This window comes from Sturnira hondurensis, unplaced genomic scaffold, assembly GCF_014824575.4.
Source record: "Sturnira hondurensis isolate 20B ecotype Veracruz unplaced genomic scaffold, ASM1482457v3 Scaffold0007865, whole genome shotgun sequence".
In the NCBI taxonomy this organism is placed as follows: Eukaryota; Metazoa; Chordata; class Mammalia; order Chiroptera; family Phyllostomidae; genus Sturnira; species Sturnira hondurensis.
The window spans coordinates 1,087,950-1,112,550 of NW_028080496.1; the positions used below are offsets into that span (position 1 = coordinate 1,087,950).

The 24,601-nt window shown below is 47.9% G+C and overlaps 1 protein-coding gene and 1 non-coding gene across 3 annotated transcripts; one reads left to right on the forward strand and one right to left on the reverse strand.

Moving 5' to 3' along the window:
• Positions 1–3,216: 3,216 nt before the first annotated feature.
• MTHFS (methenyltetrahydrofolate synthetase) lies at positions 3,217–21,731 on the reverse strand. 2 transcript variants are annotated; one of them, XM_037053473.1, is made up of 3 exons: positions 21,537–21,731; positions 18,123–18,384; positions 3,217–3,687 (listed from the first exon to the last, which is right to left on the reverse strand). In XM_037053473.1, exons 1-3 carry the CDS (start codon positions 21,651–21,653, stop codon positions 3,452–3,454), a joined length of 615 nt encoding a protein of 204 aa, XP_036909368.1. In that variant the 5' UTR covers positions 21,654–21,731; the 3' UTR covers positions 3,217–3,451. The 2 variants fall into 2 exon arrangements, with proteins under 2 accessions (XP_036909368.1, XP_036909369.1); XM_037053474.1 differs by lacking the exon at positions 21,537–21,731 and adding an exon at positions 20,688–20,788.
• On the forward strand, positions 13,841–13,942 carry LOC118992112 (U6 spliceosomal RNA). Its single transcript, XR_005067557.1, has one exon. It is a non-coding gene; the product is annotated as a U6 spliceosomal RNA (small nuclear RNA).
• Positions 21,732–24,601: the final 2,870 nt, after the last annotated feature.

Here is a 24,601-nt window from a genome sequence, read left to right on the forward strand (position 1 = left end):
CTCCCACACCTGTCAGAGCCCTTGGAGAGTCTAGGTCCCCTGAAGGGACACTGATCCTCCTATAATAAGCAACCCAGACAAGCCAGAATTGGTCAGCAAATCAGCCTTCCATTGCGGTTATGCATCCTGATGGGCCCTGGAGGAAATGCCTAGGGTTTTACTTCCATAAGCCTCTGCCCCCGAGGCTTGAGGCCCTCCCATTCTGTGGCACCACGGGAGCTGGGCACCCTCTGCGGAGAGTTCCAGCCTCGGCCAGCACAGCCAGTTTCTTCCTCCAAGAAAACCTCGGAGACCACAGGCAACATGCACACAGGTCCGTTCCTTTGTCAGGAATTCACAGGCTATTGCCCTGAGCTGGGGTCCTCAGGGAAACCACCATTTGGGCAGAGAATATGGTCGTGAGCCAGTGGAAAAAGCAGCATGTAAACATGATTAAACCACAATATGATTAACTGAATTTCCAATGACCTGAGAGAAGAGAGAACTGGGGCCAGGAAGAAAGCTTCTCCAGGAAGCCACTGTGCCTACATGTTTATCAGTCCATAAGGAGGGCTCGTGACTGACATGTTATCCTGACCGGCACACACTAGGTGGACTAGGACCTTGCAGTTTCCTTTCTAGTTCAATGAGGCACAGACTGGCAGACCAGACAGTGACAGGTTTGCCTGGGGGGCCCACAGGAACCAGTGTTTCTGGGTAGATCCCATCGCTCTGCCCTCTCCCTGGGCTATCCCAGCCCCAGCCCCTTATCGAGGTGCTCATTTCCGGGGTTCCAGCCTTGTCCTCAGCCTCTGCTGTGCCTTGGAGTGACAGTCGTCATCACCTACATCGTCAAGGTTGATTCTTCCCTTCCCAGGATCCTCTGCACAGTGACCACCTGAGTGGACCCCAGGGAATGGCCCCATTTCCAGGAGACCCTGCAGCCCCTCCCCTTGACTCTCAACACCTGGGTCCCTGTCAGTGGCCTCTGCATCCGCCTGCACGGAGTCGAGGGGCAGAGCAGAGGTTTGTGAACACAGCCCTTGGGTAGAACAACGCACAGCAATGAAGCTCAGACGGACCACAGCTCAGGAGGTTCAGTTTCACTGTCCAGCCAGCTCAGACCCGAGTCTGCAGCTGAACTAACATCTCACATGATCCTCAGGTGGAAGTTACACAGCAGACTTCTAACCAGCACAGTAATGGAAGCTGCTCCCTCATTGCTTTTTTTAAAATATATTTTATTGATAATACCATTAGTTGTTCTATTCCTCCCCCTTCATTCCCCTCCACCTGCACACTCCCTCCCCCACCATTCTCCCCCCTTAGTTTATAACCACGTGTCTCAAGTTCTTTAGATTCTATATTTCTCCCACTATTCTTGCCCTCCCCCCTATCTATTTTCTACCTACCCTCTATGCTATTTTCTGTGCCTTCTCCTCCTCCCACTCCCCTNTTGAACTTGACCTTATCTGAGAAGCACTTTATCTGTCCTTCCATTCTAAATGAAAGTTTTGCTGGATAAAGCAATCTTGGCTGTAGGTCTTTGGATTTCATGACTTGGAATACTTCTTTCCAGCCCCTTCTTGCCTGGAAGGTCTCTTTTGAGAAATCCGCTGACAGTCTGATGGGTACTCCTTTGTAGGTGACTGTCCCCTTATCTCTTGCTGCTTCTAGGATTCTCTCCTTCATTTTAGTCTTAGCTAATGTAATGATGATGTGCCTTGGTGTGTTCCTTCTTGGGTCCAACTTCTTTGGGACTCTCTGAACTTCCTGGACTTCCTGGAAGTCTATGTCCTTTGCCTGACTGGGGAAGTTCTCCTTTATTATTTGTTCAAATAAGTGTTCCACTCATGGCTGTTTCTTTCCCCCTTCTGGTACCCCTATAATCCGGATGTCGGAACGTTTAAAGATGTCCTGGAGGCTCCTAAGCCTCTCCTCATTTTTTTGAATTCTCATTTCTTCATTCCTTTCTGGTCGGATGTTTTGTTCTTCCTTCTGGTCCATTCCATTGATTTGAGTCCCAGTTTCCTTTCCATCACTATTGGTTTCCTGGACATCTCCCTTCATTTCAATTAGTTTAGCCTTCATATATTCCTCTAATTTGTGACTATAATCAACCAGTTCTGTGAGCATCCTGATAAACAGTGTCTTGAATTATGCTTCTGAGAGGCTGGCAATTTCTTGGTTGCTGAGAGTTATGGGCTCTGGGACTTCTGAGTTCTTCTTGCGCCATCTTTCGGGCTGTTCGTGCCAGTTATGTAGCAGGATCAGAGCCCTAGGTGTTCACCAGAGCAGGGCAACTCAGTTGCTGGGTTGTGACACCGTATGTGGGGGTGCGGTCAAAGAGCAACAATGGCGTCCTGTCTGCCGTCTCCCGCCGCGGCAGCCACAGGTGCCACAGCTGCCACCGTCACCAGGCCCACGCATTTCGTCCCACTGCACCTGAGTGTGCCACCGCCGTCAGCCCTCGCCCCCTGGGGCCTGGGTGGTCCGTCTCACTGTGCAAGAATGTGCGACCGCGGTCAGTCTGCCCCACACCCTGACTGGGTCCGGGCCACCTGTGCGCCTAGGTCGGGGGATGTGTCCTGCCCGACCCTGCTCACTGCTGGCTCCGTCCCTCTTACCGTCCCCGTTGAAAGGTTAGATGTAGTCAGACTTCCGTATAATTCAATTTTCTGTCCTTTGGCTGTGTCTTTGTTCTCCAAACCTTAGTTGTATTCAAACTTGGTTGTGGGAGAAGGCGCAGTGTTTCCACCTATGCCTCCATCTTGGCGGAAGTCCCTGCTCCCTCATTTCTATACTACACTGTATTATGAAAATCCAATATTAGGTCAACTGATGCTTTTAATGTGTTTTCACTTTTGTGCATAAAACATCAAATCGCATGCTACTGTGCAAAGAATATGGATCCATGTTTTAAGTGAAAATACCCTGTATTCCATGAACTCATCCAAAAAAATTCCCAATCACTGTATGTCCAGGTATCTACTGAAGTGCAGGAAGTAATATTCTCAAGGAACTTTTTGCACAGAAAGCAAACACCACAAATCAATGAATCACCATGGAGCCTCCACATACCTGCCAGACCAAACAGGCCCAGGGGAGGCTTCAGTGACAGAGCGTCCACTCTGGATGGTCCACCTTCCTCTCACTCTGAACCAGAGCAGTTCCTCATAAATATTTAACTTAAACTGAAAAGCAAAAAGATCAACCTGTCACGGTCATGCCAGGAAATTAATCTCAAATCCTATGGTGATAACCTCCATTTTAATTAATGTTCTACTGTTCACAAGTGTATTAATTTTTAAAGATGGCTTTATGTTAGGTATTCATAATTACACTGGAAACAACACAGCCGTACTCCCGACAGTGTGCAGCTTCAGCTAATTTCTGACAAGGGAACACACAGTCTGTGGTGCACTGCTTCTTCGGAACAAAACTCTGGTTATTTGGCTGCAGGTGGCAGGACTCAGGATGGTGAGGCATCTTCATAAAGGACTTCGTCTACCTTCACATCATGTTCGTCCACTGGGACCTGTAGGCAGATCTGCTCCTTGAAAGCCAAGGCCATGGTGTAGGGCTTCGTGTGCTGCTGCTGCTGCGCACAGCGCTTCAGGTAGGCGTCGTAGTAGCCCTTGCCCCGTCCCAGACGGTTGCCTTGCTTGTCGAACCCGAGACCCGGCATGAAGATGAGGTCCAGTCCCCCTGCAGAGCAGAGGCACATAGGCACAAAGGTGAGCGGTTTCGAAAGAGACTGGCCACTCTCAAATCTGGCTCTTGCTTTTAATAACATCTACTCCTCCTCCGAATTCTAAGACAACACATGCCACTCTGGAAAACCCAAAAAGCACAGGGCATGGCCAAGGAGAAAATAGAAATGACTTGCTACTCAGTAAGCCCACTACGTGCCTCTCCTCTTCTTCAGGTAAATAGGTACAAAAACGTCACATTCCAGCCCAGCCACACCTTGCTTAAGAGGTGCTTCAAGGACAGAGCCTAAGAACTTATTTCTTCTTGCTTTAAGCCTCCAGGTGACTCCACACACCTGCTAGGCTGGGGCCCCAGGACCATGACAACTAGAGGAGTGGGACAGGAGCAGGAAGAAGCCAGACGGGACAGTGTTGTCTGTCAGGCAGCGGCAGCAGGAGCGGCCTGTGAGGGCATGGAGCCCCCGCTTCACTCTCCCTCCCTCTGGTGAGGCGAGGCCAGGCGTCACATGAGGGCAGGCCTTGCTCTACTCAGGGACATTCCAAAAATACAAGGTTGAGGCCCCACAACTGGTCCTCTACTGGACACCCCCAGGGGACCCGGGAACACTGGGACCAGAACTGGCCATGACATCATCGGGACACAGCAGGCTGCTGGGATGAGGTGGAAGGGAGGGTCTTGAAGGCCGTAAAGCCCTGGCCTATGAGAGGTGTGGGGGTGTCACATAAGGAGGGTGATGACGGTCATGAGGTAGAGAACCTCTGTGGATGTGGGAGGCCCTGAAAGTGGGCCCCCAGCCTCTGGCCACGTCACACACCCACCCCAGGGCCTGCCCTCCAGCCTCCCTGGACTCACCACTCCTGCAGCATGGACAGCAAGGCCACACCGGCCGGAAGCCACAGAGCCTGTTCCGAGCAGAGGCCCTGCTCGCAGCAGCTGCTCTGACTGCCGTGGGGCTGTGAGGGAACTCACCCTCTGTCCGGCTCCCAGCACACACTTGTCCACCCCTGCCTGCCGACACCCAGCAGGGCACATCCCAGGTCATGGTCATGGCCTTCTCCTATAAACCTGCTGTCTGTTCCAATCCCACCTTGCTAAAAGGCCCTGGTCACCAGCCTTTCCCTTTTCTCACTGTCCCCATCCTGCTCATCTTTCTCCCTTGGGACGAACTGTGGCTGTGCACTCAAGACTCTGCTCCCTCCTCGTCCTCTTTCTGCTGCAGAGCACACAGAGGCCTACAGCGCAGCTCCAACCTTTTCCTGGGCTTCTTGCCTCCTTAGACTGTGCTATGTGGTTTGCAAGGTCCTGGAGAGGAGAGGTGTTGACGGTCAGTGAACATAAAATATGCATGTGTCATAACCATCTCAAAGCAGGGCAGCAGGCTTTGCCAATTTCTCAAAAGCAAGAGTCAAGAAGAACTAGAGATGTCAGCAGAGGGAGAGCCACTCTGGCTGGGTGGTCAGGGAGGGCTCGTGGGGAACTGACTTGACTGGGTTGTTAAGGATGTGTTTAAGTTGGGTCTGAGAACATTTTAGAAACCAAGGGAACCGTGGGAAAAGAAGGCTGGTGAGACGGGAATAGCCGGACAGAGAACGAGGCTGAGGAGTGGCGGGAAACATGAGTTCCTCAGATGGGGGATGGAGGTTTGAGAGGTGAAGTCAGAGAGATCCCTACAACTAGCTCAAGAGCAAAAAAAAATAAACCCAATTTAAAAGATGGACAAAGGACTTGAAAAGACATTTCTCTAAAAAAAGACCAAAAACAATGTCCATGATAAGATGCTGAATGTCAGAAATCATCAGGAAAATGTAAATCATTACCTCAGTGAGTTATCACTTCATACCTGCTAGGATATTCATTAAAAAACACACACAATATAATAAATACTGGTGAGGATGCGGAGAAACGGGAACCCTTGTGCATTGTCCCTCAAATATAAAAAGGTGCAGTCACTGTAGAAAACACTGTGGCGATACCTCAAAAAATCAGGAACAGAACCACCAACAATCCCACTTCTGTGTATTTATCCAGAACAACTGAAGTTGGGGCCCTGAAGAGACACCTGCACACCCGTATACACAGCAGCGCTGCTCACAATGGCCAAGAGGTGGAAACAACCCAATGTCGGTCCACAGATCAAACGAATGAACAGAATGTGGTGTCCACGGTGGGGTATTATTCAGCCGCGGAAAAGGTAGTCCCGCCACATGCCGCAACACAAAGAAGCGTGAGCCCACCCTGCTGAGTGGAACAAGCCAGCTACAGAGGGACAGACACTGCACGACCCCCCTCATGCGAGGAATCGACAGCAGCCAAACTCAGAGGGTGCAATGGGAGTCGCAAGGGGCTGGGCGGAGGCAATGGGAAGCTGCTGTCCACCCAGTGTGAGGGTGTCCGTTGTGCAAGAGGGAAAGGGTCAGAAGCAATCTGCTCTACTCTCCGTGACTACAGTCAACACCACTGTGCTGTACCATTAACTCCGAGGTACTCGGTGTGGAGTGGGAGGCAACACGACAGGACAAGAGAGTGACAGAAGGACTACCTTGCACTGCTGCCTGTTCTGAGTGATCTCCACGACTGTTAGGCAAGAAGAGCGGCTTTGAGATTCTCAGGCGATGGACGAAAGGCTCGGAAGTGGCCCTTCACAGGCAGGGGTCCTGGCACCCTATTTGGGGCACTGCTTTGGGACCCCAATCCACAGGACTGCTGCTGCTGCTGCTGCCCCTGGCTTCAGGTCCTTCGGATCCCTCTGAGTTCCGCTTCTGCTATTTGGTGACTTCAGGTATTTTCCTGAAACTTATACTATATTCCTTTACAGACTTCATCTATCTGCTGTCACCCCTGTAGTTGTTTCCATGCCACCACTGTCACCACATGCACGTCACCCCTCCCCCATGCGCACATGCCTGGGCTCTGCGCACTGCTTAACACCGTGCTGGATGCCTGCGCTCCCCAAAGGCATGATGGGCCAGCAGGCCCTGCCATCACGCACAGGCTTGACAAGCCCCCTTGCACATGCTGGTCCCACCTCGGCCTGCCCCCACTCACAGAGGCTGACCCAAGACCCCTCGGAACACACTGTAAAGTCAAAACTCAGCTGAGGGACAGGAGAAAAACTCCGGGCCATGGACATTCTTTATAAGCCTCTAGCACAGCTCCATCTTCAGACCACCACAGGCTCCCTGAGAGAGGATGCAGACACTAGCACTATAGGCAAGAGCCCACTCAACGTGGTTCAATCCTGGGTGCCCCTGCCAGGAGCCCCAGCTGCCTGGGGACTGCAGCCCCAAGTTCTGGAAATGCTCTCTGAGAGGCCCAGACTGTTCTGCAGAAACACGGTTTGCTGGGTGCCTTTTCTCAGGCTTTGCTGGCTTTCCAGTGTGATTTTGCATTCCAAACCTGCCAAGGTAACCTTCCAAAAACTCAGGTAGCCCCCCCCACACTGCTTGCTCAAAAACATGTGGTCTTTACATCTGGCGCTGGCTCTGGAACGCCAGTGCCCTCTGGTGGCTGCCCAGTGTGGTGGGCAGGGGTCCTGAGGCCATGCTTGCAGGCACCACCCTCCAGCTACCCTTCCTGTGCTTCTTCCACCTTTCATGGGCCAAGAGGCAGCCACAAACAGTACCTACTTCACAAGGCTGGTCCTAAAAAAAAAAATGTCGAGACTTCTCCTGCACAGGGCTCAGATTACGCCTTTTATGATCACACACAGGCCCACAGATGCAGTTTCAGGAGGAGTGGAAACCATGTTAAAAGGTGGCAGAAAGGACAAGTGCAGTAAGGACAGGAAACTAAAGGAATCGCTGGGGTAAGGATAATTCAAGTGGGGAGACGAAGACAAACCTAAGATGCAGAATTAGCACTGGGGTGGAAAAAAAGCACAGGAACTAGGTCCTGAAAGAAAATGAAGAAAGAGGGCCTGTAAATGTTTTATTTGTTCCTGAGACTGAAAGCGCTACGCTTGGCACTGAGGACTCAGTTCACTCTACAAAGCATCCTTCTTCTAAACCCCGGCTGAGGCGGCAGCCTCTGAGCCCAGACATCTCCTAGGAAGCCCACAACTCAAGGCTCCCATCCTGGGCTCTTCAGAACAGAATCAAGCCAGCCACGGACCACCTGCCCAGCACTGCGGAGGAGCTGGAAAGGGAGAGACCAGTGCGGGCAGCGCTCTAACCCAGGCACCGCCGCCCCACATGCTGCCCACGGATGTCCACTTCCGTCTCCTTCCTCTTCTTTCCCACTTGGCGTCTGTGGCTGCATCTCCCAGTCTGCTCTCCAGGAACTTCATGACCCAATGCCTCTTCCCCCAAGGAGCCCTCTGCACCACGGCCGGAATTCTCATCTCCGCCTGTCACTCTGAACATGCCCTTTGTCCTCAAGTCCGACTGGTTTGCCTACCGCCAGGTATTGCTGGTCTCAACGGATCCTACAGTGCACCTTCATCACAATGCCCCTTGCTCACAATCTCTTAGAGCATCCAAGTTCCTCAACTGGGGCGCATGACTGAAACCATCTTGCCCCAATCACCTCCGGAACACTGCCTCACAGCATGTCGGGTGACCCCAGTTAAACAGAGTCACTGTCCCACACCCACCCAGGATTTCCTGCCTGAAAGTCCTGGTTCCTGCTACTCTGTTCTCCATGCCTGTGAGGTCCTTCTAATCCTTTAATTCCCTTGTCTGACCCTAAGGCACAGTGTAACCAACCTCAGATGAACTTCCACCTCATTCTCCCTGGGCACACAATCCACTGTGAGCAGCTCTTACGGGGTCCTGAGAGAAAGTCCACCACCCATGGAAGAGGAAGAATGCCTTCCCCTGCCTTCTGGGAACAGAGCTGTGCTCATTCCCTGGAGAGAGACTGAGCTCAGTCTAGTTACTATAAAAGAAGGAACGCCGGAGGGAATAATACGTCTCTTGACCATACTCATCTTAGTTTCCTGACTACACCCACAGTTACCTGTTCAGACCATCCCCGGCGACACCCCACTCTTATCCCAAGTCCAGCTTCTGCAAGGGGTGCACAGAAGCTGGGCTCAGCTGGCGCCTGAACTGTGCCAGGTGCAGCACTGTACCCTGGGACGAAGGGTGACTAGGAGCAGCTGTTCTGCACGTCGGACAGACTGGGTGGGTCTGGAGGCCGGAGTTTCATCCCCATTTCACGGATGAGGAAACGGATGTCAGCACTCCAGAGAGGTTAAAATTAGTCCATGAGGACGCTCAGCTCCTAAGAGATAAGCCAAGTGCTTGCCACCCAGGTGGATGATGACTCAACAGTACACACTGCTCCTATGGCTAAAAGGTGCAAGTGGGACCAGGCAAGGGGATGGAGGGAAGGTGACAGGGCAAGTGTACTCGAGGCAGAAGGGAGGGCGGGGCTGAGTGTGCCAGCTTCTGGACAGGCCGCAGAAGGCTGAATCCCAGCACTGCCACCAATCAGCTAGGGAGCATCCCTCAAAGTTGCCTCCGCCTACAATCTAAGATGAATAAGCACACGGTGATATGAAGAGTCTCTAAGCTATTAACATCAAATGTCAACTTCATCAACTGCTACATGCACACTCCTTGGGCTGTGCAGCTGACTGCAGACACAGGCACTTCCTGTGTGTCTGAAATACAAAGAAACCGAAATCATGATGTAAAACACAGAACCAATAATTCATGGTATCTCTGGGGGCAGAACTCTCAAAAGTCAATACTGCATGCTTTAAACTCATAGCAGCCTCAGAGAGGGCAGATTGAAGCATGACCTCCTTGAATCACTGCTCACAGTAAAACAGTGCAGGGCATACAAGGTAAACAGAACTATTTATGTGATTACTGTCATAAAATACACTGGGCTTCTGATTACCTATGAAATTGGGTTTTTTAAAATGTATCCCTGCAAATCCATAATGCTCTTACAGCAGTATTCAACTAAACCACCTAATGTTGTAGACAGCTAATTTTTTTAAAAAATGATATTATAAATGCACCTTCACTTTTTCTGCTGTTTGGTTGCATCATGTTTTGGCCGTTCGGCAATCTCCATGCAGAATCAGACACACTGCAGTAAGACCAACCATTGCAGACACAACTGCCAGTTCTACCTGGGTGCTCAGCCGGTTAGAACAGTGTCCCCATACACCAAGGTTGTAGGTTCAAACCCCAGTCAGAGCACATACAAGAATCAACCAAAGACTGTATCACGAAGTGGAACAACAAATAAGTGTTTTCTCTTTCTCTCCCACCAACACTTTAAATCAGTAAATGGACCACCAGTAGCAGCTTTACCCTAATAGAATTTTCTAAATGTTATATTTGTTTTGGGTCAGCGCTTGGGATACGTTCACTGTTACTGATAATCAACTGACCTTAGAACTGAAAAGAAATACCAGAACTCCCTCTGGTTTCTCACTAACTGTGGGTAACCCCTGGCTGTCCGATCTGTAAAATGAGTAGATGGCCTGTTTCAATTTCTCAGACCTCTTTAGGATCAAAACTTAGCAAGTCTGGGAATCTTAAGGACAATTCCTTGCAGTGTACCTGCAATCAACTGATAATCAATCAACAAATTAAGACAGTCACAAAAATGACAAGTACTGCATGATTCTACCCATAGGAAGTACCTGAAACAGTGAAATTCACAGAAAGAGACAGCAGCATGGGGGCTGCCAGGGCTGGGGGAGGGGAGATGGGGAGGAACTCCTGGGCGCAGAGGGCCAGGGCTGCCAGAGGAGAAGGCCTGGAGACTGGTTCCACAGCAATGGGAACGCCCTCACCACCTCCAAACGATCCACTTAAAGATGGTTAAGATGGTAAAGTTTATGTTACGTGTTTTTTACCACAACTAAGAAAACAAATGGAAGTAAGAACTTAAGTGCTGGAGTGACGTCGGTGCGTCTGGCAGGCAGCTCCCCCTATAGCCCCGGTAACGTGGTGTGTGCTTAAGGAGGAAACGAAATGCCTAGTTCACTCCCAAGAGCAGTGAGGAACAGCTTCCTCAGACCCAGAAGCAAGTGGGTGCTGCTGGAGTCATTTCTGTTTTTCTCTCTGTGGAAGATGGGCTCTCAAAGTCCCTACAGTAAATAACTGCGGCAAGGCTTCCTGAGCCTAACAGCTTGGCGAAGTGGACGCCTTTCCCAGGCCCCCACCATTTGTTTTACCCAGGCTTGCTAAATGAGCACTGGAAAGTGCTGCAAACTTTCTGGTTCGGTGCATTTATTTTAATAAAACTACACACCACACTGTATTTCTTCTGCTTGCTGTCATCTTCCACCCTAGCAAGACGCGTCGCTTGGCCCCTATGAGCCTGTTTAGAACACATTCCATTACTGCCAGCCTGAGATAAAGTAACCTATTACTGTGAAATGATAGTACCTGTTTTTTATATAATGGCCTGTACTAGTCCATTCCCAGTGCTTTTTTCCCTCCAACTACCCTTGTCGTCTGCTTTGGTAAGTCTTCCACTGGGGGGACAGACTTGTTCTTGAAACCCTTAATGTTCCCTAAAACCTGCTTGAGTACCTCGAAAGAAAGAAGCAGAAAAATAATCCTGAAGATTTACAGCTCAATAAAAACGCAAAGGAATGAAATGAACAAACGCCCGTTACTAACAACTTACCACATGGAAGGTCCTGCCTGAGGACCCAGAGCGGACGCCGGATAACTACGCGCTCACACTCTAGCCTGTGACCACCCGAGCAGATACTCCCGACAGGTTGTATGTGCACAAACAAGGGACGGGGCAAGAAGCAGAAAGAGGTGAGGAACCGCTGCATCCTACTGAGATGGGGTAGCCTGGGAAACCTCACCAAGGACCCGGCCTACCGCACCCGCCATGAAACAATGAGCAGGGTGCTAAAGGGTCAGCACGGAGAGGCAGGGAGAGCAGACGGGGAGTGAAAAGAGCCGGCACAGGCAGAGACTTGGGACAGCACGGCAGGGTTCAGGGCCGGTGACGGCTGGTATGAAGTAGGAAACAGTACATCAAAGGTCACTTTTACATCCAGTAATTATACATTCTGGTAACAAAAGCCAGCTATTTTTAGTTTATTTTACCCAATTATTATAATCCAAGACTCTAACACCTCCCTCATAAAGAATGTTAAAACATCTATCTACCCAAACAAACTGAGCAACACTGCTTCCCTTCCCCCAAATGTGACTTCCACATTGGACACCGCGGCATGCCCTGTACCAGTGGTTTGGAGAGGGGGCCTTCAGAAACACCACCGCCCAGGTTTCAGCCTTACTCTGTGACTGCTGGGACTTTGGGCAACTCATTCCCCATCTAGGCCTGCTTCCTCATCTGCAGAATGAAAGGACCGACTTGGATGATCTACAAAACCCCCCCTCGCCGCCCCCTCCCCCCCACCCGCATGACTATTAAATGTCTCTTGGATATATAAAGGCAGGACACTGCAGACAAAACCACCAGTTCAGAATAACACATTTGTAAAATGCTGACATCTGCTGGACACTGGGAGAACTGCTCAGCCCATCCAAAAAGCAGCATCCTTTACAAACCTAGTTTTGGGCCCTCACTCTGAAACACGTTACTGAAGATGCGAATTTCTTATGAAATTGGGTTTTTTCAAATTTGATTCTATAGAACCTAAGAAATTTTGAAGAAAGTAACTTTAAAGTTACTTCAGGGAGCCTGGTGCCACTTGGAAATTTGAGCCTATGCTCCTATGCTTTCCTATTTTTTTTTAAAGATTTTATTTATTTATTTATCTTCAGAGGAGAAGGAGAGAGGGAGAGAAACATCAATGTATGGTTGCCTTTCATGCGTCCCCTGCTGGTAACTGGCCTGCAGGGAACTGGCCTGCAACCCAGGCATGTGCCCTGGCTGGGAATCAAACCGCGATCCTCTGGTTCACAGGCCTGCGCTCAATCCACTGAGCCACACCAGCCAGGGCCCCTATGCTTTCCTATTACCACAAAAATAACCAGCCTGAAAATATAATGGAAAAAGATTCCACTCATGATCAGCAACAACAAACACTATTAATTAACTAGGAATATACTTAACAAAAAAATGTGCAGAAGCCACACAATTAAAAGCACAACAACCAGAAGAGCACACTGAACTGCTGGGCACAGGGCTGCACTTCTGGAGCAGAGCAGACTGCCTGTCACAGAGAAGTCCCCTCCCCCAAAGTGACCTAACAACACAGCCCAATTCCAACCGAGGTATCTAGAGGATCTGGGGCGTGAAACTGACAAAATAACATTAAAGTTAATCTCAAAAATAAACAGGGCAGTCAGCTAAATTTTTTAAACAACAATGCAACCGAGACTTCTACTACCAGGCACTAAAGCATTCAAGCACATTCAACAGCTATTATACTACATCAATCAAAATACTACAGCACAGGTTCCAGAACAGGCAAGCAGATCGATGGGAAAGACTCATCCAGAAATAGACCTGCGCAAGAACCGAGTGCATGAAAATGGCAGCACACTTTAAATACACAACACCGTGTTAACTACCATCACAGCACTGTGCATTCACTCCTATCTATTACAGACGGAGAGTTAAACAAACTTCCCAGGGGCAAAGTTCTCTCTGGCAGCTGCCTGCAACAATCACTTGCTCTCTGATCCTCTTACCTGAATGCATCTCTAATCTACCAAAATAAGCAAGCAGCTTTCAACTCTGCCCTTCTTTCTCTACCTGGGCCTCAGTCTCAACCACGTAATCTCTAACAGAGCTCATGAGAAGTACCAATATATGGCAAACCTAAACTTCTTTCAGATGAGGGAGGAGAGAAAAATCACTGCAATTTGAAGTCTTAGATGTAAAAAGAAAGAAAGAAAGAAAGAAGAGAACCTTTTTGCCTTCTTTGCAGTTACCATTAGTCATTCATTCAACATACAATTATTAAATTTGTACTTCAAAAAAGATATTTTTAGGAGGGTTTTTAAAAAGATTTTATTTATTTATCTTTAAAGAGGAAGGGAAGGAGACAGGGAGAGAAATATCAATGTATGGTTGCCTCTCATGAGTCCCCTGCTGGGAACTGGCCTGCAACCCAGGCATGTGCCCTGACTGGGAATTGAACTGCGATCGTGTGGTTCACAGGCTGGCACTCAATCCTCTGAGCTACACCAGCCAGGGCTCAAAAAACATATTGAAGCTGAAAAAAAGGGGGACACCTCCATGCTTGCTTCAGCAGCACATATACTAAACTGGAACGACACACAGAAGATTAGCATGGTCCCTGAACACACATGATGTGCAAATTCTTTAAGTGTTCCATATTTCCAAACCTCATCAAAATAGAAAGGGATCCAACCATATGGGAAAAACATACTTATAATGATACCTCAGACAAGGGTTTGATCCTCTAAACATATAAAAAACTTGTATGATTCAACAGCAGGAAGACAAACAATCCAATTAAAAAATGGGCAAAGGACCTGAACAGACAATTCCCCAAGGAGGACATACAGAGGGTCCAGAGACATATGAAAGGATGCTCAGCATCACCAGCCATCAGAGGATGCAAATTAAAACCTCAATGAGATACCACTTCACACTGGTCAGAATGTCCATCATAACCAAATCAACAGACATCAAGTGTTGGAGAGGCTGTGGAAAAAAGAGAATCCTAGTGCACTGTTCGTGGGAACGCAGACCAGTGCAGCCGCTGTGGAAAACAGTATGGCATTTCCCCAGAAAACTAAAAATAGAACTGCCTTTTGACCCAGCAATTCCACTGCTGGGATTATACCCTAAGAACCCTAAAACACAAAATCAAAAGAACCTATGCACCCCAATGCTCAAAGCAGTACAATTTACAATAGTCAAGTGTTAGAAACAGCCCAAGTGTCCTTTAGAAAATGAATGGATCAAAAAACTTGGTATGTTTACACAACGGAATACTAAGCATCAGAAGGAAAGGAGCTCCTACCCTCTACGACAGCATGGATGAAACTGGAAAGCATTAAGCTAAGTGAAATAAGCCAGGTGGAGAAAGAAAAATACCGTATCATCTCACCTGTAAGTGGAACCTAATGAAGAAAACAAACAAGCCCTGGCTCGTGTAGCTCAGTGGATTGAGTGCGGGCCTGTGAACCACACAATCGCAGTTCGATTCCCAGTCGGGGCACATGCCTGGGTTGCAGGCCACTTCCCGGTTCCCAGCAGGGGACAAATGAGAGGCAACCATACATTGGTATTTCTCTCTCTCTCTCTCCTTCCCTACCCTCTAAGATAAATAAATAAAATCTTAAAAAAACAAAAACAAAAAACCGAGCAAAATATAGCCAGAGACAGGGGAACAAAAAACAGACTGACAATGACCAGAGGGCAGGGGGTAAGGGATTAAGGGTGGAAAGAAGAGAGGGACTAGTCAAGAAATGTATATGAATGACCATGGACAAAGACAACAGGGTGGGGATTGACGGTGGGGTGGGCGGAGGAGAGCAAAGGGGGGAAAATTGGGACCACTGTAATAGAATGAAATATATAATAAAAAATAAAAATAAAAAACAAAAAAAGAAAGGAAAAAGGTGATAGTGCAAATCCACTGGGGCACTGTGCTGAGCGCAAACACCCAAAGGACACCTGAGGAATGTTTTTGTTTCCCCAGGTGCAGGAGGGCTGCCAGGTGAAAGCTACAGTGAGGCACATAGAGAATAATCTTCTGACCTTTATAAAATGGTCTAAAATGGAACAGGCTTTCCTGTTAAGTTGTGGGCTCTTATCCCTGCATTCAAATATAAACAGAAACACTTTGAAACTACACACATGGAATGCAGTAGAGCTAGTCCACTCACACGAAGCATACCGAGGTGTCCCAGCATAGGTAGAAATACGGAGGAAGGGCCCAAATCCCAGGAGGCTGCTGGAGGACGAAGTGCATAAACCGAGACAAGGAAGGTGAAGAGCCCAACAGGCAGACAAGCATGATGGCCATTCGGTAGGAGGGAACCAGAGAACAGAGGCTGAGAGACCTTCCCTCAAAGAGGAAACACACACACACACACACACACCACCCCCACACCACTCCTCTTTCCCTCTTCCTTGACTCTTGCTACACAACGTGGACTTGTTTTCTAGGCTGCAAAGACAAAGCTCTCACATAATAGAACACAATCCAGCTGCATGTTAAGGTCACTCTGGCAGGAAATTGAAACTGAGAAGGCGAGCGTTCAGAGAAGGTGGTGGGCTGGGAGTTCACTAAAATGACCTAGGACAGAGAGCGCAACCCTGCCATGTGCCAAAATCATTGGGGGCAAAGGTGCAATTTCACTTCCTGATGCAGCTCCCTTGAAAACATCTCTTGACCTCATTTTTCAATGGAGAATACTTTCTAACTTACTTTTCTGTAAAGAAGAAAATGTTGTAATTCATCAAAAGAAACATCCCAGTCTTGTGGCCTGTCAAGATGCTATAATGAAGAATTTTAAAGGGATGTTTTCACTGATAAGGCATTCACAGAAATGCATCCTCTTGGCTCTTGCCCATAGAACAGAAAAAAAAGGCATCTACATACAGTCTGGGGGTGAGGAGTCCCCTACGCCTGCCGCAGGACTGTCCCACTGTTCTTTGGGGGCAGAGGAGATGTGGAGGGGCACAGAGAGATGAAGAGAGGGATGGACAGAGGGAGGAAGAAAGGGGGTGGGGGAGGCAGAAGAGGGTAAAGGGAGCGTAAATGGTGATGGAAGGAGACTTGGGGTGAACACAATATACAGATGCTGTGCTATATAGAACTATACACCAGAAAACTACATAACTTTATTAACCAGTTACACCAAAAAATTCAATAAACTTTTAAAAAGAGAGGAGTCAGGGGTGGGGGTTGAGAAGCGCATTCATATAAACTCATGATGGCATTTTTATACACACAGATTTTCACCAGTCTAGCCTGAGATTTAAGGGTAAGAACTAAACTAAAAACAACTTTTTCTTCCTATTTCAAACACCTCTTAAAATTAAAAATTCTGCTTCTTCTCTGAACATATATGGAAACATAGATAAAACTAATAGACATCTTAATGTCTCGAATAAAGGTAATGAAATAAAAACTGAATTGGAAAAGGAGTTTAAATACCCGAAATTCTGTGTGTAGGGACTTGAAGTCACCCAGGTTCGTTCCTTTAACGATGCTTCAGCGTCTGACAGTGCACTCAACACACCACTCTGCTTGTACAGAACATTTAGCAGGCCGACCCATCTTGGCAAGAATAACAGGCCGTAACCCCCAAGGAAGTATCTTTTCATCTTAATGGGTTGGGAGTTAACAAAAAGTAAATTACCGCTCCGTGAAATGAGAATATATTCTAAACTTGCTGCTGCAAAAGATAAAATAGACAATTCTGGACGAGCTCCAAGGAAGCCTATGAGTGCACTTACAAGTCCAACAAAAGGCCCTGATACAAAGGAAAAAGCCTTGGCTCTTCTTCCTGTGTATCTACTTGAATAAAAAATACCTGGGGGAAAAAGGTAAGGCTATGACCAACACTGGTCACGCTCACCTTTACACACACCTGACTTAGTGCAATTCTTCCTTGGGAAAGTTACCCGCTTTCCCACAAATGCCATCCCCAAGGGTACCTATTCCATGAGTAATGGTTTTCACGCAGAACGCTGTCGGGAGAGAGGCAGAAAGTACACAGAAAGATTGCTCTGATAGAGCAATCTTAATGAAGGAGATGTTGTGAAAAGAAACAGTGCTTCAAAAGGCACTGGAGTAAAAAACAGAAGTGGGTGCCCGCGGCTGTGGGAACTGCCTCTGTGTCCTTAGAGAAGACCCTTGACCTCCCTGGGCTTCAGTAATCCCATGTGGAAACAAGGCAGATGAAGTGAGGCCCATGAGAGTCTCCAGAGCACCTGACTCTATTAGCACCTGACTCTAGGAGATACTCTCTGCTGTCCCGAACTGCCACACAGGCAGATGAAGTGCACAAAGCACATTTCAAAAGTACAGCGGCTTTGGGTTGAGAGGGTGGTCCTGAGTCAGGTGATGGCCGCCTTTTACCTAACCCGATTGAGTAGGGCGTAGGCACCAGAGGCTCCCCGCCCCATTTTTCTCACCGGCTTTCAGCGGGCAGAGCAGCATGGGCCTACTGCCGTCCACCATCCAGTTTAGCGCAAAATTACAACTGCTTTGATTTATTTTTAATCTTGATTATTTATTTTGGGAGTAATAAATAAAAAATTAGTGAAGATTTTTTTGTGAAGCAAAAGAGACATGTGTTAAAGGCTTAGAAACTCCTCTTGCAGTCAGAGCACGAGCTGTTGCTATGAAGCGTACTGAAATAGCAAACCTGGCAGGATCCTGTGACTGGTTATTTTTTGGCTCAGTAAAAACTAAACAAAGAAACAAACTTCTCATGACACTCTGATAGTCATTTTGACGATCAAGTGGATCAGAGGTGTAACAGCTCATCACAGTCTGACACCACCCTAAGATGTCAACTCTAACACCACACGCTCACCTGTTGACAAGGCCTCCTCTCGAACCTCACCCTCACCAGGCTGATGAATATTCCAGGACGTTTTGGGAAGTGAAGAAATTTCCTGGGGCGATGCTAATTTGACCATATCCATGTGATTGCTCTGGAACTGGTACCGTGGGATAAAGCAGGTTTTCCCTTGTTGGAAAATGTCCTTGATGATCTCTTCTGTCTCAATTTCATCCTGCATGCTCAGAAAGATGGAGATCCTTTTGGACTTCTGATACTGACTGTGGGCAATCACCTAGGTGGGAAAGGACAGCAATTTCATTTTCTAAGATTATACTCTTAACAATCAGAGACTCCCCTTAACAGTTTTAACATTTTCTCCCTTCTTTGTCAGCCTTCAACTCCCTTAACTGTCCAAAAACAACAACAAAAAACCAAACAGCAGAGTGCTACAGTGGGTCAGTGCTGCATCCTGAACACAAACTTTTGGTTCTGCACCCCACACTTACTTCTCTGATCCCTTGACACCAGTCAGGCATACTGAAGGTATGAAAAGTCACACCTTTTGTAGGTGTGAAAAGTCATTATAAAGCCACTGTGTGCCCCTGTGGGCTGTAGAGAATTCCAGGCTTGACCTACATCTACCCATTCTTGTCACTTATTTCTCCTATTTATTATTATTATTATTTTTATTACTTTAACTCTGAACCTTGGCTCCCACAAGCTCCTTCACTCTTTGGATTGTCAGGGTTCTCTCCTGAATTCTACCCACTTAAACCCAACTGAAGTGCTGATTTTCCTGACTTCTGCCAACCCTTACATTTAGCTACTATACATAACACTTACCTACCGTTGGGAGTTGATGACTAATTGTTTCATATGCCCTTAACGTGGCACTCTAACAGTCTATAAGCTCCCAAGAGGCAGAGCACATGCCGTACAATTCTCTTATCTTGATTCAACCTCCATCCTATTTTCTAACTCTTCTCTTCATATGGGTATTAAAGGTTCACAAAGACGGGGGTGGGGGTTCTTGGAGAAGCAAAGTTCCTCTAAAAGCAAGTGCCAAGTTTATGAGAAGGTAGACATGGGTGAGAGAATTCTCTTCATATTCAGTTTAATGATTCATCAGGCAGAAGGAGGACACGCTCTGCTTAAAGACAAAAAAAGTTAACAATCTGAGAACTTCCCCACACTTAGCCTTAGCTCTTAGCTTTCTTTTTTCCCCTTTCATTTTCTGTTCTCCCTTGTTCTGCAAACTAAGAAGCCAAAGATACCACAGAAGTGGCTTATAAATGTGACTGGCCGATTCAGAAGAGTCAATCTTTCCTAGTAAAAAAGGGACATATAGTGAATAGAGCACACCGAACCATTACGGAAGAAAATTAATTCCATCATCTGAGACGTTACTAAGCTGTTAGGCCTGAAATAGGCAAAGCAAACGTCAATGTGAAACCCAGACCTTGGATGGCAGATCTGGGGCTTTTGGCACCCAAATAATCTGAGAAAGTTAAGTGTCTTTTTTTGTGCTCTTAAAAGGAGAATACAGAAAATCAACAGCTGAATAAGTAGTAATGAACATCAGTTAAAATTCAGTGTGAGAATGTGCATATATTTGTTTTTCTTCCATCCTCAAATCTTTTATGTGAGATTAAAAAAGAACATGTCAGCACTGAGAATGGGAGCATAGAGATTTCACTAATTTAAATAAAACAGAAAGTGGATGAGAGAGTATTTACAAACAAAGCCGCAGCAGACCACAGCACTCAGAGAACATGACGGATGGAGGTCAGGCAGAATCCAGTCCTCTCATGGAATCCCAAAGTGGGTACAAAAGGCAAAGGTAATCCCCATTAGCCATCACCCTTCCATTGATACATATGTACAGACAATAAAGGTTCATTCAACATTCTAGAAAGCCACAGCACAAAATAAAACGATTAAAAAGGGTGGGTGCTCTGGCTGGGTAACTCGGTTACAGTGTCGTCCTAAAATGCCTAGGTTGTCGGTTCCATCTCTGAACCCCACTGGTCAGTGCATGTACAAGCCACAACCAATGAATACATAAGTAGATGGAGCAACAAGTCGATGTTTCTCTCTCCCTAAAAAAAGGAAAATATAAAGTAACTTTTTAAAAAAGGTGGTCAGTTCAGCCAGTACAAAACTAAGGTAACTCAAAGAAAAAAATTTAATTCTAATTAGTTGTCTTAAATTCAAGATAGTTGCATCCACCCTGGCTGGTGAAGCTGGGTGGATTGAGCAGGGGCCTGTGAAGCAAAGGGTCGCTGGTTCGGTTCCCAGTCAGGGCACAGGCCTGGGTTGCAGGCCAGGTCCCCAGTAGGGGGTGAATGAGAGGCAACCACGCATTGATGTTTCTCTCCCTCTCTTTCTGCTTACCTTCCCCCTCTTAAAAATACTTAATATTTTAAGGACAGAAACTCCAACTATTAAATAGGAAGGCATAAATATTTTCTAAAGTATAAAGTATACCCGCTTTACCTTTCATTGTACTGTACACCTGAAACTAATACTGTTGTACATCAACTACAACTGAATAATATATTTTTAAAAATTACTAAAAACATGAAAAATATTTACTTTTTCACGGGACATTGATTTTCTTCTCTGGTGTCCAACCAAAGTCAGTCCCACGGACCTGTTTGCCACGTGCCTTCTGGACACCGAGGGCCGCCATGTTTCCCGGACCAGGAACCTTGTTCACACCCCCTCATTCCCCCGCCCTGCCCCGCCCCTGTCACGGGCGGTGGGAGGCTGAGAACCAAGTGTCTTTCAGTGACTCAGAAAAGCAAGCCCTGGTCACCACTCCTGGACACGAAGACTCGAGGGAGGGCCGAGACAGCCGCCATCCTCTCACTCAATCAGGGTGGTGCTCGCTCGCTGGCGCCTCCTCCCCCTCACAGTCCTCGGCTTAAGGAACAGCATTTCTCCGCTCTTTTTAGCCTCCTCTCCCGCTCTTGAAGGTTTCGCGACCTCCAACCCTGACTAAAAGCACCTCCGCTGAGGCCCGCCGCGCCCCAACCCGGAGTCTCTGTCCCGGGCTCTCACCACCACACCAGCGCCGCCCGGAAGGGGGGGTCACGCGCTCTGTCCCCTCACTAGCCCGGGCGCTCTCCCAGCAGCACCCTCGCGCGGCCCTCGTGCTTAAGACGGTCCAGACACGTTCCAAAGGACGTCAGCGTGCCGGAGGGAACGTGCGTACGTCGAGGGGGCGGAGAAGTGCGACGTGGGTCGTGCAGGGAGACACTTGCGCACCTGGGGAAGTGTGGCGAGGGTAGGGGGCAAGCGAGCGCGTGGGAGACGTGCGCGCGGGGGTGGGGTGGAGAGTGCGCGCGCCAGAGCCCTGCGTCTGCGCGGGTCCGCACGCCCTGGCGGCGCGGCGGTGAGTCAGTCTCGCCCACAGCGGTAACCGCCCCGGCGGTCGCCCACCTTCTGGGTCAGGAGGCGGGACTGGCGCAGCCGCTCCTCGGCGCTGAGGGTCCGCAGGCGCTGCTTCAGCTCGGCCCTCAGGCTCCGTTTGGCGCCGCTGACAGCCGCCGCCGCCATGTCGAGTACCAGTCACCGTCACGCCAAGTCCTCGCCGCTGATCCCGCGGGTCGGAGACGGCCCGGCGGCTTCCGGATCGCGGGCGCCCCGCCCCCGCCCCGCCCCGCCGGGCGACCTCCGCGGGCCACCCCTGCTCACCACAGGCCGCGGGCCGCCGTTGTTTCAGGTGACGTTTAGAAATCGAAAGAAAGGGGTGGAGGGGGGAGTCCAATGTCTAAGGACATTAAACTCTAAGATAACTGCAAGTTTAGAAAAAAATGACTTCGTTTTATGTTAATCAACTTAAGTTCTTATAGAGAACAAACATCTAAGAATAGCCAGGATAACACTGAAAACCGAAGGTCACAGGGGGAAACTGGCCCTACCAGACGCTGACACAGAGTCTGAAGACAATGATTAATCCGGTGTGGCAGTGCCACTCGGACACACAAATCGACAGTAGACAGAAGGAAGAACAGAAAGTTTATCAGAACTGAAAACATGTGCATGGAAGGACTCCAAGAAAATGAAAAGGTTACCTAGAGAATGGGAGAAAATATTTGCAAATCATATATTTGATAATCCAGAAGAGTATATATAAAGACCTGTTACAACTCAGCAGTTAAAAAAAAAACCCACCATAATCCAGCTTTACAATGGGCAGAGGTCTTGAGTAGACATTTTTCCATATAAGATGTACAAATGGCCAATGAGCATGTGGAAAGATTTCAACATTATTTGTCATTAGGAGAATGCAAATTAAAACCACAAAGAGATACCACTTCACACCCACTAGTGTGGCTCTAACTTAAAAAGATGAAGCAGAAAGGGACTGGGGAGGATGTGGAGAAATCGAAACCCTCACACCCATGGGAATTAAAATGCTACAAATGGATTGGCCTTTAAAATTGTACACTAAGTGAAATAAGAAGCTACCCCGAAGGGCCATATAGTCTATGACTCCACTGATAGGAAATTTCCAGAACAGGCAAATCCAGAGACAGAGAAAGGTTAGTGGTTACCCTGGGCTGGAGATGAGAGGAATAGGGTCAAGGATTTCTTTTTCAGATGACGAAAGTTCAGTTGTGGTGAGAGCTGTTTCACAGTAAATATGCTAAAAACCACTGAATTGTGCATTTTTAAAATTCTTACTCATTGATTTTCAGAGAGAGAGAAGAGGACAGAGAAAGAAACACTGATTTGTTGTTCCACATATCTGTGCTTTCACTGGCTAATTCTTGTAGGTGCCCTGATCCCTGGGGATCAAATCCGCAACCTTGACGCATCAGGATGATGCTCCAACCAACTGAGCTACCCAGCCAGCGCTTTGAATTGTATATTTTAAAAGGGTGCATTCAGTGTGAATTACATTCCCATAAGCTAAAAGAGATAAAAGAAGCTGTAAATGTTTCTGCTCATTTCTAGAAAATAGCAGTACACACTTTCCAGAACCTAAGTTTGGGTACCTGTAAGGGAATGGGTGAAGAAGGGTAGAAAGTCTGTGAAAATGGGATGGAGTAGCAGTGAGGAAGAGCCAGTGACCTTTCTCTCATGGCCCTGGTGTGTACATCTCTGACTCTTAGAGTCATGGCAATGTTACATATACATACCTACAACCAGGGTGTGAAGGTTCACCCAAAACAGACCGAAAGCAGGGACAAACAAACTGGACTGTGTTGTAAATGATTAACATACCACCACCAAATGGGTGGGGAAGAAAAGAACTTAAGTAACTTTGGAAAACAGTATTTTGACTAAAGGCCAAGGCCAGACACAAACTACTTGATACAAACATTGTACTCTAGTCGCATTTGTTTCTTGTAGGGTTATAAATTAGCAAGTGGCAAACTGCTTTACCTGTATGATAGAGTTGAACAAGTAAATATATTGTGGATAATGAGACTCAGCATTTCTCCCTTTAGAAAAACAACTTACAAATAAGGAAAGAGAAAGTTTGGATTGTGTTCTGTGGTGTTCATTGTGTTGGAATTAAAAGTGTCAGTGTAAACTCGTGGTTTTATATATTTTTAAATATTTTATTTCTTTATCTTTAGAGGGGAAGGGAAGGAGAGAGGAAGAGAAATATCAATGTATGGTTGCCTCTCATGTGTCCCCTGCTGGGAACTGGCCTGCAACCCAGGCATGTGTCCTGATTGGGAATCAAACCGCAGTTGTTCGGTTCCTAGGCCCACGCTCAATCCACTTAAGCTACACCAGCCAGGGCTAAACTTGTAGTTTTAAATACATGCACACACAAACAGATGCATGAATTGTAGTGACCTCCAGTGTAAGTCAACTGGTGTTTATTAACCATCTACCACAGCAGGCTCCCAGCTGGTCTCCCAGCCATCCAAGTCTCCTGGTCACAGCACTGCCAAAACCTCATCTGCGTAGGAGAAATGACAGCAAGTGTATGTGCTGACAGGACTGGTTCAGTAGAGAGAGAGACTCAGATGCAGAAGAGGGAGCAATAAGGGCCGTGGTCTAGTATTAGGGGTCGGCCTTAGACTAGCTGCTACGGTGGTAGCAGGAACGAAGATGCACCTGCATCGGTGCAGGGTAGGTAGGTTAGCACGGCGTGAGGACCTGTGCTGTGGAAGTTCTCCGTGAACTGGGAAGCAAGGTCAGCGAGTGACATTGTCTCAATAGTGTTGCAAGCATATATAATAAACTCTTCCTGTGTACGTGCTCCTTTGCTGCACAGACGGCCGTGATCAGCCTCCAGCCTGAGAGCGGTTTTGGAGAACCTTAGTCATGGGTTTGGTTCTCGTGGGAGCCATGTGAAGGCAGTCCTAGCCCAAGGACCTGCCTGACCACCCTGTCTTGGGTCAGAAAGCAGATGAATCAGAGCGCCCACCCGCTCGCCCACACTGGAGGAGTGGCAGAGCCACCCGCCACCCTCCTGCTGTGCCCCTTCCAGCAGGAAGCACCTTCCAGCAGGAAGCACCTTCCAGCAGGAGCCACACAGA